Source organism: Neopsephotus bourkii, unplaced genomic scaffold (assembly GCF_033783945.1).
Source record: "Neopsephotus bourkii isolate Nb327-2 ecotype Australia unplaced genomic scaffold, CSIRO-AGI_Nbou_v1 NB_873, whole genome shotgun sequence".
In the NCBI taxonomy this organism is placed as follows: domain Eukaryota; kingdom Metazoa; phylum Chordata; class Aves; order Psittaciformes; family Psittacidae; genus Neopsephotus; species Neopsephotus bourkii.
Window position 1 is genome coordinate 3,570,353 of NW_026901367.1, and position 14,436 is coordinate 3,584,788.

At 55.1% G+C, this 14,436-nt stretch overlaps 1 protein-coding gene across 4 annotated transcripts in view; it reads left to right on the forward strand.

Moving 5' to 3' along the window:
* Window positions 1-2,476: 2,476 nt before the first annotated feature.
* SLC24A3 (solute carrier family 24 member 3) overlaps window positions 2,477-14,436 on the forward strand; it is a 181,061-nt gene continuing 169,101 nt past the window's right edge. For all 4 annotated transcript variants that reach the window (XM_061356932.1, XM_061356933.1, XM_061356934.1 and 1 more), the window contains exon 1: window positions 2,477-2,589. In XM_061356932.1, coding sequence (XP_061212916.1) covers window positions 2,478-2,589 — 112 coding nt within the window. In that variant the 5' untranslated portion in view covers window position 2,477. The remainder of the gene's footprint in view (window positions 2,590-14,436) is intronic.

Below are 14,436 nucleotides of genomic sequence, written 5' to 3' on the forward strand. Positions count from 1 at the left end.
GCAGAGGCAGCAGTCTCCTCGTGGGCACACAACACCCTGGCTCCGGCGCAGCCAGTGGGGTTTGGTAACACTGAACCAGCAGTTCAGAGGTTAAACAGGGAGAGGGTGAAGGGCTCAGGCCAACTGAGGTTTTGGTGCAGGGGCTGCCTGGTGCCATGGGTGGTGGCACAGCTCCATGTCAGTGCCATGGATGGTGGCACAGCTCCGTTTCAGTGCCATGGATGGTGGTACAGCTCTGTGTCAGTGCCATGGATGGGGGCACAACTCCGAGTCGGTGCCATGGATGGTGGCACAGCTCCGTTTCAGTGCCATGGATGGTGGCACAGCTCCGTGTTGGTGCCATGGATGGTGGCACAGCTCTGTGTCGGTGCCACGGATGGTGGCACAGCTCCCTGTCGGTGCCATGGATGGTGGCACAGCTCCGTGTTGGTGCCATGGATGGTGGCACAGCTCCCTGTCGGTGCCATGGATGGTGGCACAGCTCCGTGTCGGTGCCAGGGATGGTGGCACGGCTCCGAGTTGGTGCCACAGATGGTGGCACAGCTCCGTGTTGGTGCCATGGATGGTGGCCCAGCTCCATGACAGCGCCACGGATGGTGGCACAGCTCCGAGTCGGTGCCAGGAATGGTGGCACGGCTCCGTGTTGGTGCCATGGATGGTGGCACGGCTCCGTGTCAGCGCCACGGATGGTGGCACAGCTCCATGACAGCGCCACGGATGGTGGCACAGCTCCGTGTCGGTGCCATGGATGGTGGCACGGCTCCGTGTCAGCGCCACGGATGGTGGCACAGCTCCATGACAGCACCACGGATGGTGGCACAGCTCCATGTCAGCGCCACGGATGGTGGCACGGCTCCGTGTCGGTGCCACGGATGGTGGCACGGCTCCGTGGGGCTCTGTGTCGGTGCCACGGATGGTGGCACGGCACCGAGTCGGTGCCATGGATGGTGGCACGGCTCCGTGGGGCTCTGTGTCGGTGCCACGGATGGTGGCACGGCACCGAGTCGGTGCCATGGATGGTGGCATGGCTCCGTGTCAGTGCCAGCACACCGGACCGATCAGCTCACATCTGTCCCTGCACAGGCCCTCGCCCAGAGGTGTGGTGGTCACAGGCCTGTGGGAGAGTTCTGCCTGCACTGGTTCCTGTGCAGGGCGGTGGAGCAGGCAGCCGCTCACCCAGCTCAGAGCAGTGTAAGCAAGGCGGGAATCACAGCCACAGAACAGTTTGGGTTGGAAGGGACCTTAAAGCTCGTCTGGTTCCAACACCTTCACTAGAGCCAACCCCACAGTAAGAATTCTCCAGAGTGTGTGTGTATGAAACATGGAGGCCAAGGCTGGCTCCTGCTCTGAGCAGGGTCCTGCTGGTGAGCAGGGATGGGGTTGGATGGGGGGTTTGTTTCTAAGCATAAAGCAGAGGTCAGGCTATTGCAGGACGCAGGGTCGTGGGTGATGGATGGGCTGGATGAATGGGTGGATGGATGGATGGATGGATGGATAGATAGGTGGATGGGTGCATGGATGGATGGGATGGGATGAATGGGTGGTGAACGGATGGATGGATGTACAGAGGGACGGATCGATGGATAGGTGGATCAATGGATGGATTGATTGATGGATGGATGGATGGATCTATGGATGAATGGATGGGTGGATCAATGGATGGATTGATGAATGGGTGGGTGGGTGAAGGAATGGATGGATTGATAGATCAATGGATGGATGGGTGGATCAACGGATGGGTGGATGGGTCGATGGATGGGTGGGTGAATGGATGGATGGGTGAATCAATGAATGGGTGGATGGATCAATGGATGCATCTCGATGGCTGGCTGGCTGGGTGGATGGATCAATGGATGTATCTCAATGGATGGATGGGTGGATGGTTCAATGGATCGGTGGATGTATCTCGAAGGCTGGCTGGCTGGCTGGCTGGCTGACTGGATGGATTGAGGGATGGATGGACTGATGGGTGGGTGGGTGGATGGATGGACTGATGGGTGGGTGGGTCAGCGATGCCCGCGGCCGCAGGAGGTCATGCGCAGGCCGCGCCAGCACCACGGTCCGGGGGGGCTGCAGGCGGGGGGCTCCGTGCGGCGCAGCTCGGGAGGTGCCGCCTCGCCGGGGGACCCGCGGGGCCGGGCAGGGGCAGCCCCGGGAGCGGCGGCTCAGGTCCCGCCGCGGGGCTGTGCGGAGGGGAGGGGGCGAGGGCGGCCGAAACTCCCCCTCCGCCCGCGGCGCGCCCCTTCCCCCGTCCATCCCCCTCCGCCCCGCTCCCTCCCTCCTCCCCGGGCCCGGCCCTGCCCGCCCCGCCCCGCCCGCCCGCGCAGGGGCGGTGGGCCGGCGGCCGGCGCGCAGGCGGCGGGGGGCGGGTAGGGGCGGCGCTGCGGGCCCCGGCTGGGCTCAGCGCGGCGCGGCTCGGGTCGGGTCGGCTCGGCGCGGAGCAGCGGAGCGGAGCGGAGGGAACGAGCGTGGCCGCGATGGGCTCGGCGGTAGCGGTGTGGCGGCAGCGCGGGGCGCGGCGGCGGGGGCAGCTGTGCGCGCTGGCCGCACTGGCCCTGCTGCTGGCCGGCTGCGCGGCCGGGCGCGGCGGTGAGTCTGCGCCGGGGGCCGCTGCGAGGGGCGGCGGGGCGGGCGCGGGGCCGCGGCGGGCGGGTCACCTGCGCTGAGGTGAGCGGGGACCGGGGCCGCCTCCGCACCCCGCTCTGGGCGTGCGGGCCGGAGCCGGATCCCGCCCCGAGCTCGGCGCTGGGGGCGCTGGGGGGGGACCGTGGCCCCCGGGAGAGGAGAGAAACTTTGCGGAGCGCGGTGCCCCGGGGCCAGCGGGGCCGAGCGGGATCCCCGAGCCGGGGTCTCTCGGGGCTGCCCGCGATGCAGCCTCCCGGTCCGTGCCCGCGGGCGCCGGTACCGCGGGGCGGGGGCCGTTTGAATGGGCTCCGGGTGCCGGTCTGGGAGGAAGAGGGGTTCTGTGAGAGCGGCCGCGGAGCGTCCCGGCCCCGTGTGGCCCCGGCTGCGCGGAGGGTGAGAGCGGGAGGGCTGGGCGCTGCGCGGCGAATGTGGGAGTGGAAGCAGGGTTTAGGCAAGGCTTATTTTCCTTTCAGTGAAGGGGAGCGTTCCCCTCCGTGACTTCAATTTGCTTTTTAAATAAACAGACGTGTCTGAAGGGTTTGCGGTGTCCAGCATGGTGCGAGGAATGCTCTGATGTTTAGGAAAGAGCACAAACACCAGCTAGGACTTGAGCGCAGTTTTCTCTTGTGTTGTATAGCAGCGTTTGGATGGAGCTTCGAGATTTGGGACTTTAGTGCCCTTAAATTAACCAAATTATTATTTTTCTTTAATTACATGTATTGTAAAAACTGTGCTTTTGTTCCCTGAATGTGGTGGTTGCTTCTGGGAAGTAAGGCCAGGGAAGACACATAAGCATCACTATAAGTAAACAGGGATGTACGTGCGTACTTAAGTATGTTTAAGCCTACCCACACGGTATATGTGGCTGTGTGACACTAACACTAGCCCTTACTTGCCATAACTTCAAAGGCTGCCGGTAAGAAGGTGCTTCCTCTGGGCCCGCTGCCTCTAGTGCCGGTGGGGCCAGACCCAAACTCTCTTCCCGTTTCCCGTTGGTGGGAAGCAGAGCTATCACCAGTCCGTTCGCCAGCAGAGCAGGCTGGCTTCTTGGTGCTTGCCTTTGCCATATGAGAAACTGTAGATTACTGAGCAAATCCAGTTTCAGACCTAATTAAACAGTGCTTAGCTCGCTCTGAGGGGTAGTGTGGATCTCCATCCCATGTTTTGCTCTCCTGGAGCATGGTTTTCCCGCTGGTGCGGAGAGAGCTCCATCCGCTGAGGGAAGGCGGCACAGGCAGTGGCGGTCGGTGCGCAGGTGGATTTGGCTGGGTTTTGCTCCAGTTGCCCAGAGTGTTCCCCAGCCTCTCCTTGGGGCTCTCACCGTGCTTTGTTTTGGGGGGTGTCTCATGCTGCACTGTCTCACAGTAGCTTTGAATTAATCCAGGAGATGAGAAATAGCATTTGGGGTGACAGCCATGGCACCCTGTGTGTCGGCTGCCGCATGGAGGCAGGAGCGGCCATGGGAAGAAGGGATTTACAGGTGGGAATTTTCCACAGCACCCACTGCATCCGCTGCCTCTCTGTGGGATCTAGTGAGTGGGCTTTCCTGGGAACCCCACTTACAGCCCACAGCCTGGTGGCTCTGCAGTTTGTGTTCCTGTTGTGACTGGAGAGGAGGTGGAAGGATGTGTCTCAGTTTAGTGATTGGAATATTTCTCCCATGTAAAAGTGTGTGGTTTAAGGTCAAACAGGAGTTTTTGACTAGGCTGTAGTGTGTTGGTATCAAGTGGCATCTCCTTCCTGCTGCCTGGTGCAGCAGCTTTACCTCATGATTCCCGGGCAGTTTTGGCTGCAAGAGGGGGTGGTACCCAGAGCATACACAGTGTACCTGGCTGGTGCACAGCTCACTCGCATCCTTGATGCTGGAGTCTGGTGGTGGCGTGAAGCTTGGGATGCAGTGGAGATGTGGGAGCAATTGCTACTCCTGCAGAGCCCTTGCATGGAAGCGCGGTGCAGTGCAGCAGCCCCAGGCTTCAATCATGGTTTTAGATGATAAGTTCTTACTTTTAATGCTGCTGTTTTTCTTAGTTCCCTTCCCTGCAGCCACTGTCTCTGCCACAGCCTGGAGCCAGAGGAGCATGGCTTTTCCAGTTGTGGGTGACCTCTGTTTGCAGAGGGCTGCGAGGTGCCAAAGCCTCATTCAGAAAGCGTATGTACATCTATGCAAAAGAAATAGGCTAGAAGCTCTTGCTGAAGAAGAAGGTAACAACATGATTTTAGATGATAAACCAGCTGCAGTGGGTGACTCTGTGGATAGGGCATAAAACTTGTGTTGCTGTTCTGGTGGCTCCCGCTGCTTCTCTGGATGACTTAATGGCTCTGTGTCTGTCGTGACTGGGTCTCTGAAACAAGCCATCCTTCTCAAGTAACCTGGAGATCTCTTTATGCTAAATGATGTGTAATAACAGTGTTATAATATTATACTGTTTATATAAAGGTTATTCCAAAGATCTTTATATTCCGTAATGCTCAGGCTTTCAGAAATAGACGCAGTGCTAATTAAGAAGAAACCCAAGTTCACAAAGTTAATCTGTACAGCTGGGGTGCCTCTTTCTCTCTTCCAGGCAGTGTAAGTCCATGGTTATGCCCTGACATCCAGGAAGTGACGCTGGTAAGTAAGAGGTGTAGCTGAGATCAAATGCAGGCCTGCAGACCCAAAATACAGCTGCCAGCCACTGGACTCCCATATGCTTCTTGGTCTGCTGAAGTGGGCTGGAGATCAAGGAAAAGTATAGAAACATGAACGGTGTGGTTTGCTTCCAAAACTCTCCCTGACTCTGCCACTCGTGCAGAAGGAGCCAGATAAAGCATGAAGCTCTCCCACCATCAGTCTAACTCAAATTCTCTTGTGAAGAGAGGGAGGAGTTGGGGAGAGAGACTTCTTCATTATACGAGCCCATCTTTCAATTGTGACAGTGCAGGTTTTTCAGGGGAGGCCTCTGAGTCAGGCCTTTTACCAGTTTGCTGTCATGGAGAGCAGGAATAGCAGGGATAGCAGTCAGTGGGATTTTTCTTTTCCTCCTTCTGTGTGCCAGTGTTTTTGGCAAGATGGTAAGGAAAAGCTGGGTCTGATTCTGCAGCCCTTACTCATGGGGATGGGCATGTCCAAGGAAATGGAGTTGCCTGCATGATTCAAGCGTGGAAGATTTGGGTTGCTTTTAAGTCTTGTTTTAACTTGATGGGACAGAAGTACCCAGAATGGTGGAGCAGGGCCTGCCAAGGGCACTGTGACTGGATCTGAGGCTTACTCCAAATCCAAAGCTTGGACTGTTTTTAAAAGGCTGGTAGTTGCCTGGTCCTTCTGTGGGCTGAGAGCATCCATGTGTGCCCAGTGTGCTGGGCTGCACCCCCAGAGCGTGAGCAGCAGGTCTGGGGTGTCCCGCAATCCAGACTGACTCCTGCAGTCCTGTATCCAGCTCTGGGGCAACAACACCATGTGGAGCTGTTGGAGCGAATCTGGAGGAGGCCACGGAGATGCTGCGAGGGCTGGGGCAGCTCTGCTCTGGAGCCAGGCTGAGAGAGCTGGGCTGAGGCAGCCTGGAGAAGAGAAGGCTCCTGAAGGGGAGACCTGAGAGCAGCTCCAGTGCCTAAAGGGGCTGCAGGAAACGTGGAGAGGGGCTTGGGACAAGGGATGTAGGGACAGGCCAAGGGGAATGGCTTGAACCTGCCCGAGGGGAGACTGAGCTGAGCTCTTAGGCAGAAGCTCTTCCCTGTGAGGGTGCTGAGGCGCTGGCACAGGGTGCCCAGAGAAGCTGTGGCTGCCCCATCCCTGGCAGTGCTCAAGGCCAGGTTGGACACAGGGGCTTGGAGCAAGCTGCTCCAGTGGAAGGGGTCCCTGCCTGTGGCAGGGGTTGGAGCTGGAGGAGCTTTAAGGTCCCTTCAACACAAACCAGGCTGGGGTTCTGTGATTCATGTCATGATAACACATGTACGGAAAGCCTCTAAGCAATGCTGGGTAACATGATAGCAGATGGGGAGCAAAAGATCCCAGCATGACTGCCTTCCACCCTGTGCTGGCTGGAGGACCTCACAGGACTGGAATGAACCGTGCAGGCTGTTTCCTCCTGACCATTTTGTCATGGGCCCTTCCTCAAAGGGCTTTTCCTTACAGATCTCCTTACTGCCAAAATAGCATCGAGGAACCTTGGTGTGACAGATCCTGGTCCTCTAGCTGGGAATTTAGTGAAAGCTCCCTGATTTCATTTGAATGGTTTGGTTTGTGCAAATCAAACTTCAGAGGTCATGCAGTGAAAGCACAAAAGCAGTTGTTTTCCTCACCTCTTCAGTGAAGCGTAATCCTAGCTTCAGTGAGAGTAATCCTAGCCCAGATGTAATGCTGTAATCGTTGGACCCCTGGATGTGGGAATTTACCCTCATAAACTAGGGAGAGGCATCAGGCCAGAGCGTGGTATGTGACCTCTTTGGCAGGGAGCTTGTTTGGCCTTGCAGGAAATGACTTGTTCATTTATCTAGTACTTGTTCAAGGTCCTGCACTGACAGAGGCTGAGGTCTTCTGTTGAGCAGCTTGTGCCCTGGGGAGCGGCAGGGATGAGGCTTTGCAGCCCTGTGTGGAGGGAGCATGGGGGAACATGCTTAAAGATGTGCTTCACTTTCAGCACATGCTTATGGTACTGACAGAGCAGGGTCTGTGCCCTGGCTGTGAATCTGTGCTTGCTGCATGGTCTTCCTGAAGAGCTACCTTAAGAATATCCACATCTGTGTACCTGAACTCAACTTCATTAAGATGTCGTGGAAGCACTGGGACATGTGCTGTACTGGTCAGCTTGCCAGAGCTGGGTGCCCAAGGTAAACCCCAGCACAACATCTGAAACCACAGGACCTTCGTCCTCAGGATGTGGATGCCAGATGCTTGGGAGTTCCATATTCAGCAGGGCACAAAGGCAAATGTTGCTGGCCACCCTCACTTTTCATAACCGGAGTGAAGGCAACACTGTGAGATGATGGATAACTGAAAAACTCAATAGCTGTTATTCTTCTAGTGCCTGCTAAGGGAAGGTAGGCTTGTGGTTGCACATCTGCCTCTGCTGATCCAGCTGTGAATGCTCAGTCTTGCCCTGGCCTCTGTGTGGCTGCTCCTGCCCCCTTTGTCTCTTGCTTGGCCCTTAGCTGCATCTGCTCAGACAGCTGATCCAGCAGAAGGCAGCCCAGGAGAAGGAAGGGAGGTTTTCTGCCAAATTAGCCAACTAAGATGACTTGGGGGGGGGGGTCTTAACAGGCCGTGGCTGAACAGAGAGCCCTTGGGTAGTGACCATGCTCAGAATGGCAGTGCCTGTGATAAGCTGAGCATGGCTTGTTGGTTTTCCCTAAGCCCTTTTTCAGTAGTTCCTTCCTGCTGCTAGTCTTAAACGGTCGTTCACATTGAGAAGGCTGTCTGGTCACACCACCCGGGTTTGGCTATAGATTCTCAAAAGGAAAGGCTGGGTTGGGCCTGTCACACATCCACATGGCAGGTATGGCTGCAGCTTCCGGGGAGTGAGACACTGGAAGAAAACCTCTCCTGGGATGGGAGAGGATCATCCGGGAGATCAGCAGCCAGCCCTGCAACTGGAAACCCCTTCACCCCTGGAGCTGACCCAGCGTCTAAGCATTAGTCTGCTCCAGGGCTTCTTTCTCTGTTTTGTGTCATCTCTAAGTGGCTGGTGACCCTTTGGTAGCCAGCAAAATAATTTCCTTTCTCTTTTCTTCTGGTTGCTGTGCCATTGGAGTGGTTTAAGTTACCTTTTCGAGCTTTTCTGTCCACAAGGAAGCACAGAAAATCTAGTTTTCTTAGAGCCTCCCTAAGAGAAGACTTGAGGAAGAGAGCCACGTCTCATGCAACCTGTCGTGGGAAACTTGGGTGTTTTGTTTCCTAATGAAAAGCACACGGAGCACAGAGCCGGAGGGATGCAGCTTGTTACTGCCATTGCTTGGAAGCCAGTGCAGCAGCTTCATGCAGTTTCTGCAGAAGGGCAGGTTCCTTCTGCAGGCACAGGGATCGAATGCTGCTCTGTGGCTGGAGCTGCACCTTGCTGTCACCAGGTCAGTCTTTAAGCATGGGATTTTGGCAAGCACGCATGGGAATTTTCAGCAGCTCTAGGTTTTACCCTTAGTATCGCCATGCGTCAGGCCAGACCAATGCCAAGAGCCATTGGGAGCCTCATCCTAATGTTTTTCCGCTGCTGAGGCTTTATGGGAAGAAACAGTGGGTATGTCCAGGTGTCGTGGTTAAACCCGGCCAGACAGCCTGTGAGCAGGCTGTTTGTAAGTCCCACCACCTCAGTCATCATGTCCTGTAGACATGTACTCAGAAGAGGAGGGTTACACAGCGAGTAAATCTGTAGCTGGTCTGCAGCAGACCTGTGTTACTCACAGCGTCCAAGGGGAATCCTGTGAAAATGGAAACCGTAAGTGTGTGTAATTTGCAGCTCATGAATGGGTTCCTGGCTGACCCTAAAGGGATGAAGGTGTTGTACCTCTGCCTCCCCATGGAATCACTGCTGGACTGTCAGGCTCTTCACCAGGTCTGATCAGCCTGTCCTTGTGTTATTTACTGCCAAGGGCATCCTGACTCAAAGCTTACAGTTAGCTACTCAAAACCCCTAAGGGGCAGTTCCATCCCCCTTTATCATGTCTACCAGCAAAGCTTCTGCTGTCTTTCCTAGTGTTGTCTTCCACAGAAGGTTAAATCTCTACAGCAGTCAGAAAAGTGCCTGTTCCCCCCCAAGACTTAGATCCAATTTTGTCAGCTTGGAAATTGATAGCAACGGAGTTGCCTTGGTATGGAGATGGGTGTGGGATGAACCTGCTGTGTCTGGGGGTTTTGGCGGGTGCTGAGGCCTGCTTCGCTCCAGTGGTGGAGCCAACTATATTAAAGGAGCATCTGTACCTCTGTAAGATATTAACTACATGCACTCAATGGGTTCGTACCATGTCGTGGCTGGATTTCAGCTAAACACAGATTTAATCACAAACTGGGTACAGTCTCTAGATGCTGAGCTTTTCTTTGGGAGCAGTCTGAGAAAACTCTGGAAATGAGGGGATTTCTCATTTCCAGTGTGTTTTGTTGTTGGGGGTTAAAGAAGGACAAAGAGGGAAAGGAAGCAGAATGGGACATGGCATTCAGCAGCAAGGGCTGATGAGTAGAATAGAAGCACACAGTAACTGGAGACAACCTCAGTCTGGGTGAAAAGCTGAAACTTGATGTGGACTGAAGACGTTTAAGCTGGATTGTTTTGGCAGTATCCCTGAAACAAGGAGCACTGCACCAGGGGCTCCAGGGAGAAGTCTTAAGTCTTGTTCTTCTCAAAAAGGGGGGTAGTAAAGAGGAGTCCAGATGTGGTGTCCAGGGGGAAGGCTGCGTGGGACAGTACTTGCTGGGACTGTGTTTGCCTTTTATGGGCTTTTTTGGTGAGCAGGGGTTGCTGAAGAGGTAGGATTAATGTCATCTGCCGGGAAGCCCTGCTTGTGGGAAGCAGATGGTCCCCAGGTCCTGCCTGGGACCTGGAAGCTGCCTGCAGGCCCAGAGGAGAGCGTGCGTGTCTCCTGTCATACCTCCTGTTCTGCATTGTCCTCTGTCCTTTAGCAGGGCAGGTCAGGGATGCTGTCAGAGGCCAGGGATGCACCTTTCATGAGGGAGAATGGGCAGTGCCAGGCTGGGTTTGGAGACAGGATCTCATTGCTTTGCAGCATTCCTGTGCTGAGCTGTGAACGAGCAGCTGTGTGGGGTGGCTCTGCTTCAGAGCCTGGTCTGACCTTCCTGCACCTCCAGTGGTGTGTGCGGTACCTGGGCCAGCAGCCGTGTTTGTGTGTCCGTAGGCACCTAGGCCATGCGCCAGGGGTGAGTGCTGAACGTGCAGCGTGTGGAGTGCTGCGCTTGATTCAGGTGGGCTCGTGCGAGTACGAGGTTAACCAGCTCCTTCCCAGCTCCAGCATTCCTCAGTCCACAGCCTCTTCAGAGGAGATGAGGTGAGTGAGCACGTCCTCAAATTGTAAAGCAGGAAAACTGAGGCACGAGAGGAGCATGTGGGGCTCTGCTGGCACAGGGGTGATGGAGACCAGATGGAGTGCAGATCATAGCGTTCTGACATGTCCTTGCAGATCAGCCCCGGGACGTCTCTTGGGGCCCTGCAGTGGCTGAGGGATGAAAGGCAGGGCGTTGTGTGTGAGCACTGTGTATCTCATCTGTTGCAGTGGTGGAAGAGGAGAAAGACGTGTTTGGATAGTGCTGAGCGTGCTCTTCTAAGGAAAACTTGGGTATGCCAAGGCTCGTCCTTGGTATTTGCTCCTGCAGCAGGCATCACTTATCAAACGGGAGCTGCAAGCAAATAATAGCTCAATTAGGAATGAGCCTGCTAAAGTCCAGGGAAAGAATCTTTTTACTGTGCAAGCCAAAACCATGCTAACTGAACTGCAAACAACTGAAGGGTCTGCTATAATTCTCATTGAGAGAGAGACTCAGCTGTTTTTATTCCCTAAGATGGCCAGAACATCCTGTAACATAAAGCAGGAGGAGAAACGAGCCTTACATGGACTGGTTTCTCCTCTTGAGGGGATCTGCCCTCCAATTCTCAGTGCACCTCGTTGTGATAGTTGATTTGTGTTTTGTTGCCAGCTCACAGGGAGAACAGAACAGAAGCAAACTCTTTCAGATGAACATTGCACACTCTGACGCAGCGCAACAGTTCATTTTAGGGGAAACAGGCACATAAGCCTTGTCAGTTGACGTTACACACAATAACGTGGACTAAAAGGCTCATGGCATTTGATCTGCATTGTTAAAAACGAGTAGATATGTATGATGTGCAACTCCACAGGGTGGTGGCAAGTAGGAAAGAGCTGTTAAATGCCTTGCTTTCATGCTAATACAGGAGCTGGTGAGGATTCTGGCCATGATCTTGTATACTTGAGGTGTACTTTCTGCTCCCTCCTCTGCAGCAAGGTACCGTGGAGCTGCTGCAGGGCTCAGGACAGAGGATGCTGTAGAGCCCTGTGGACAAGTTATAAACTGTGCAGCAAGAGGGTATCTTGTCAGTGGGGTGGTGTAAAGTCCTCTTGAGGATGTAGGCTGCTGGGCGGCCAGTCCCTTGGCATCACCAATGGACAGTGCCACAGTTAAGATCTTTTGAGGGAGCACAGGTTTTGTGGTTCAGGTTTAGGTGAGCACAGACCATCCTGCCACAGTATGGAATGTGCTGGCTGGTGCTGGAGTTCTCGTGAGCTCCATTGTGAAAACTGAGCTAAAAAGACCCTTGTCCCAGGGAGCTTCCCTCCATCCCAGTGGACTGTCACATACAGCTTGCTTGTTCATGAGACGCTGCTTCAACAGATTACATCAGTTGTGCTCATGTCAGGGTGTTCCTTGCCTGGGACTCCTCAGAGAGCAGTGTGTTGAGGAGAGGGAGGAGGAGAAGGGACGATACTTAAAAAAATCCCCTTAATTTTACTGCTGACAAAGTAAAATGAATTGTGAGTTTCAGGTTGTTTGGATTTATTCTCGCACTGAACCAGAGGCAGCATGGAATCAGGCTTGATCAGGAGTGGAGTTTCCTGAGAACATAACTGGGTAATACGGACGCCTCTTGAGTCAAGCAGCGATCCAAGGAGAGGCTGCAGGAGGGCTGCCTTGGTGCAGGCAGGCAGGCAGTGTGCTTCAAGGGGAGCAAATGGAGCTGGGACACTTCAGGAGCTGGTGTCCCATGGACTGGGGCTGGTGTCACCTTCCTGCTGGGGCTGGGGCTGCAGACAGGGCTGTAAGAGGCCTTTCGGGAGAGGCACTTCCCGGGTGATTTATCCTGGGAATGAGCGGTTGCGTGCATCACCAGTGACCTGCCTCTGGGCAGCTTTACCGCATGGCCTCCTGGTTTGCCTTCCCCTTGGGTTTCCAGGGCTTTGGTCAGATAGAACCCATGGACCAGCTGGTGTCAGAGGAGGCCAAGGAGGAGCCACAGGGCTGTGCATGTCCTGAGGGACAGGAGCTGTGTGGGGGCACGAAGGGGCCGGGTTGTGGTGGGGAGGGCGGCTGGAGGTGGATCAGGACCTGCTGTGGTGGTGGTGAGCAGGGCCAGGGGTGGCCAGGGCAGGCCTGAGGGTGTGCTGGTGACTGTCCCATGGAGGTGAATCAGCCTCAGTGTGAAAACTGCCTTGGCGCTGCTGCGGAAAAGTCTGTCACAGGCGAGGTGGTTTCTTGCTAGGATGGATCTTGATGGAGGAATTGGTCTTTTTTTTCACTTTTATTTAGATCCCATCTACAGGGGATCAACCTGAAGGGGCTGCAGGAAAGCTGGAGAGGGCCTCTGGGGACAGGCCAAGGGGAATGGCTTGAACCTGCCCAAGGGGAGACTGAGCTGAGCTCTTCCCTGTGAGGGTGCTGAGGCGCTGGCACAGGGTGCCCAGAGAAGCTGTGGCTGCCCCATCCCTGGCAGTGCTCAAGGCCAGGTTGGACACAGGGGCTTGGAGCAAGCTGCTCCAGTGGAAGGGGTCCCTGCCTGTGGCAGGGGTTGGAGCTGGAGGAGCTTTGAGGTCCCTTCAACACAAACCAGGCTGGGGTTCTGTGATAGTTCCCCAGTCTTAGGAGCTTCCTGTGATGAACAGCACAAGACCTGGTCGCTGCTGAGCCCCTCCTGAAGCCCCCGTCCTTCCTGCAGGGGGTTATCTGGTGTCCGGCCTCGCCGTGTGGTGAAGGAGCACTGCTGGTGATCAGAGAAATGTGAGAAGATAATGAAACTGAAGAGGGGCAGGATGAAGAAAGCATCCGTCGCCACCCATGGCTGTGTGCTAAAGTTAAAATGTCCAGGGATTTTGCACCAGCTAATGCATAACAGCCTGTAACCGAGAACAGTGGTATCAGTGCCTTTGTTTTTATAGCCTCCATCATAGGGCTGTTTTGTAAAAAGGAGCACAGGATTTTGGTTCTGTTTTGGTGGAAAGCCCAAAGTGTTTTCCAGGGGAAGCATGAGTTACCTGTCCCTGGCATGACCTGACACAGCTCCTGGTGAGCGGGTGGCGTGCCGGCACAGCGCTGCTGGGCACCAGAGCCTGAGGACCCGAGACTGGAGTCTCCAAGTGTTTGAATTGGCTGTGGTGGCACAGGGCCAGCCGGCACCAGCTGGGAATTGGACAGAACAGCTTGTCCAAGGTCACCGCAGGCGCCGCGAGCAGAGCAGGGAGTTAAACCTGGGGCTGCCGAGTCTCTCCGGGTAAATAAAGAATGCGTGGTGCTGCGTGGAGGGTCCTGCTGTTCTCACAGCCTCATGGAGAAGGGACAGTGTCAGCCAAGCGCTTGTTGGGGTGCGTGTGCCAGGGTCTGTGGTTAAAACACAAACAGGTTTTGGTGCCATAGTGTTACTGATTCCCTTAAAATACCTGGGGAAATTCTAGTTTGGGATTTTACTGGAAAGGTGCCTTCCCTGCCACTGAGTGAGGGGCTGAGCTGAGCTGAGCTGAGCTGCACCGTGCTCATTGCGCAGGAGGAAGGCTGAGTGCTGGTACCTGTTTGGGCTTGTGTCTGCCTTTATGTCTGCCCTTTTCAGCAGGTAGGGAAGCATTCCCCAGTGGAAGGAGTGAGAGTGTAGTGAGCACTTGGGATGGGGAGTGCCTTCACATCCTCTGCTTGTAGGGACAGGCTGAGCTGCAAAGGAGGCTCTACACACTTCAGTCAAGGCTTAGTACAGACTTCCCCTTCAGCATGCTTCAGAAGGGTCATATGCTGATGTCACCCTGACCCTCCATTTAAGGGCTAGTGTAAAACCAGTGATGGTGTTCTTTGTTGGTTTTGAGAATGACAGATGTCCTCTTCTTTGAGTCCTTGCTGGT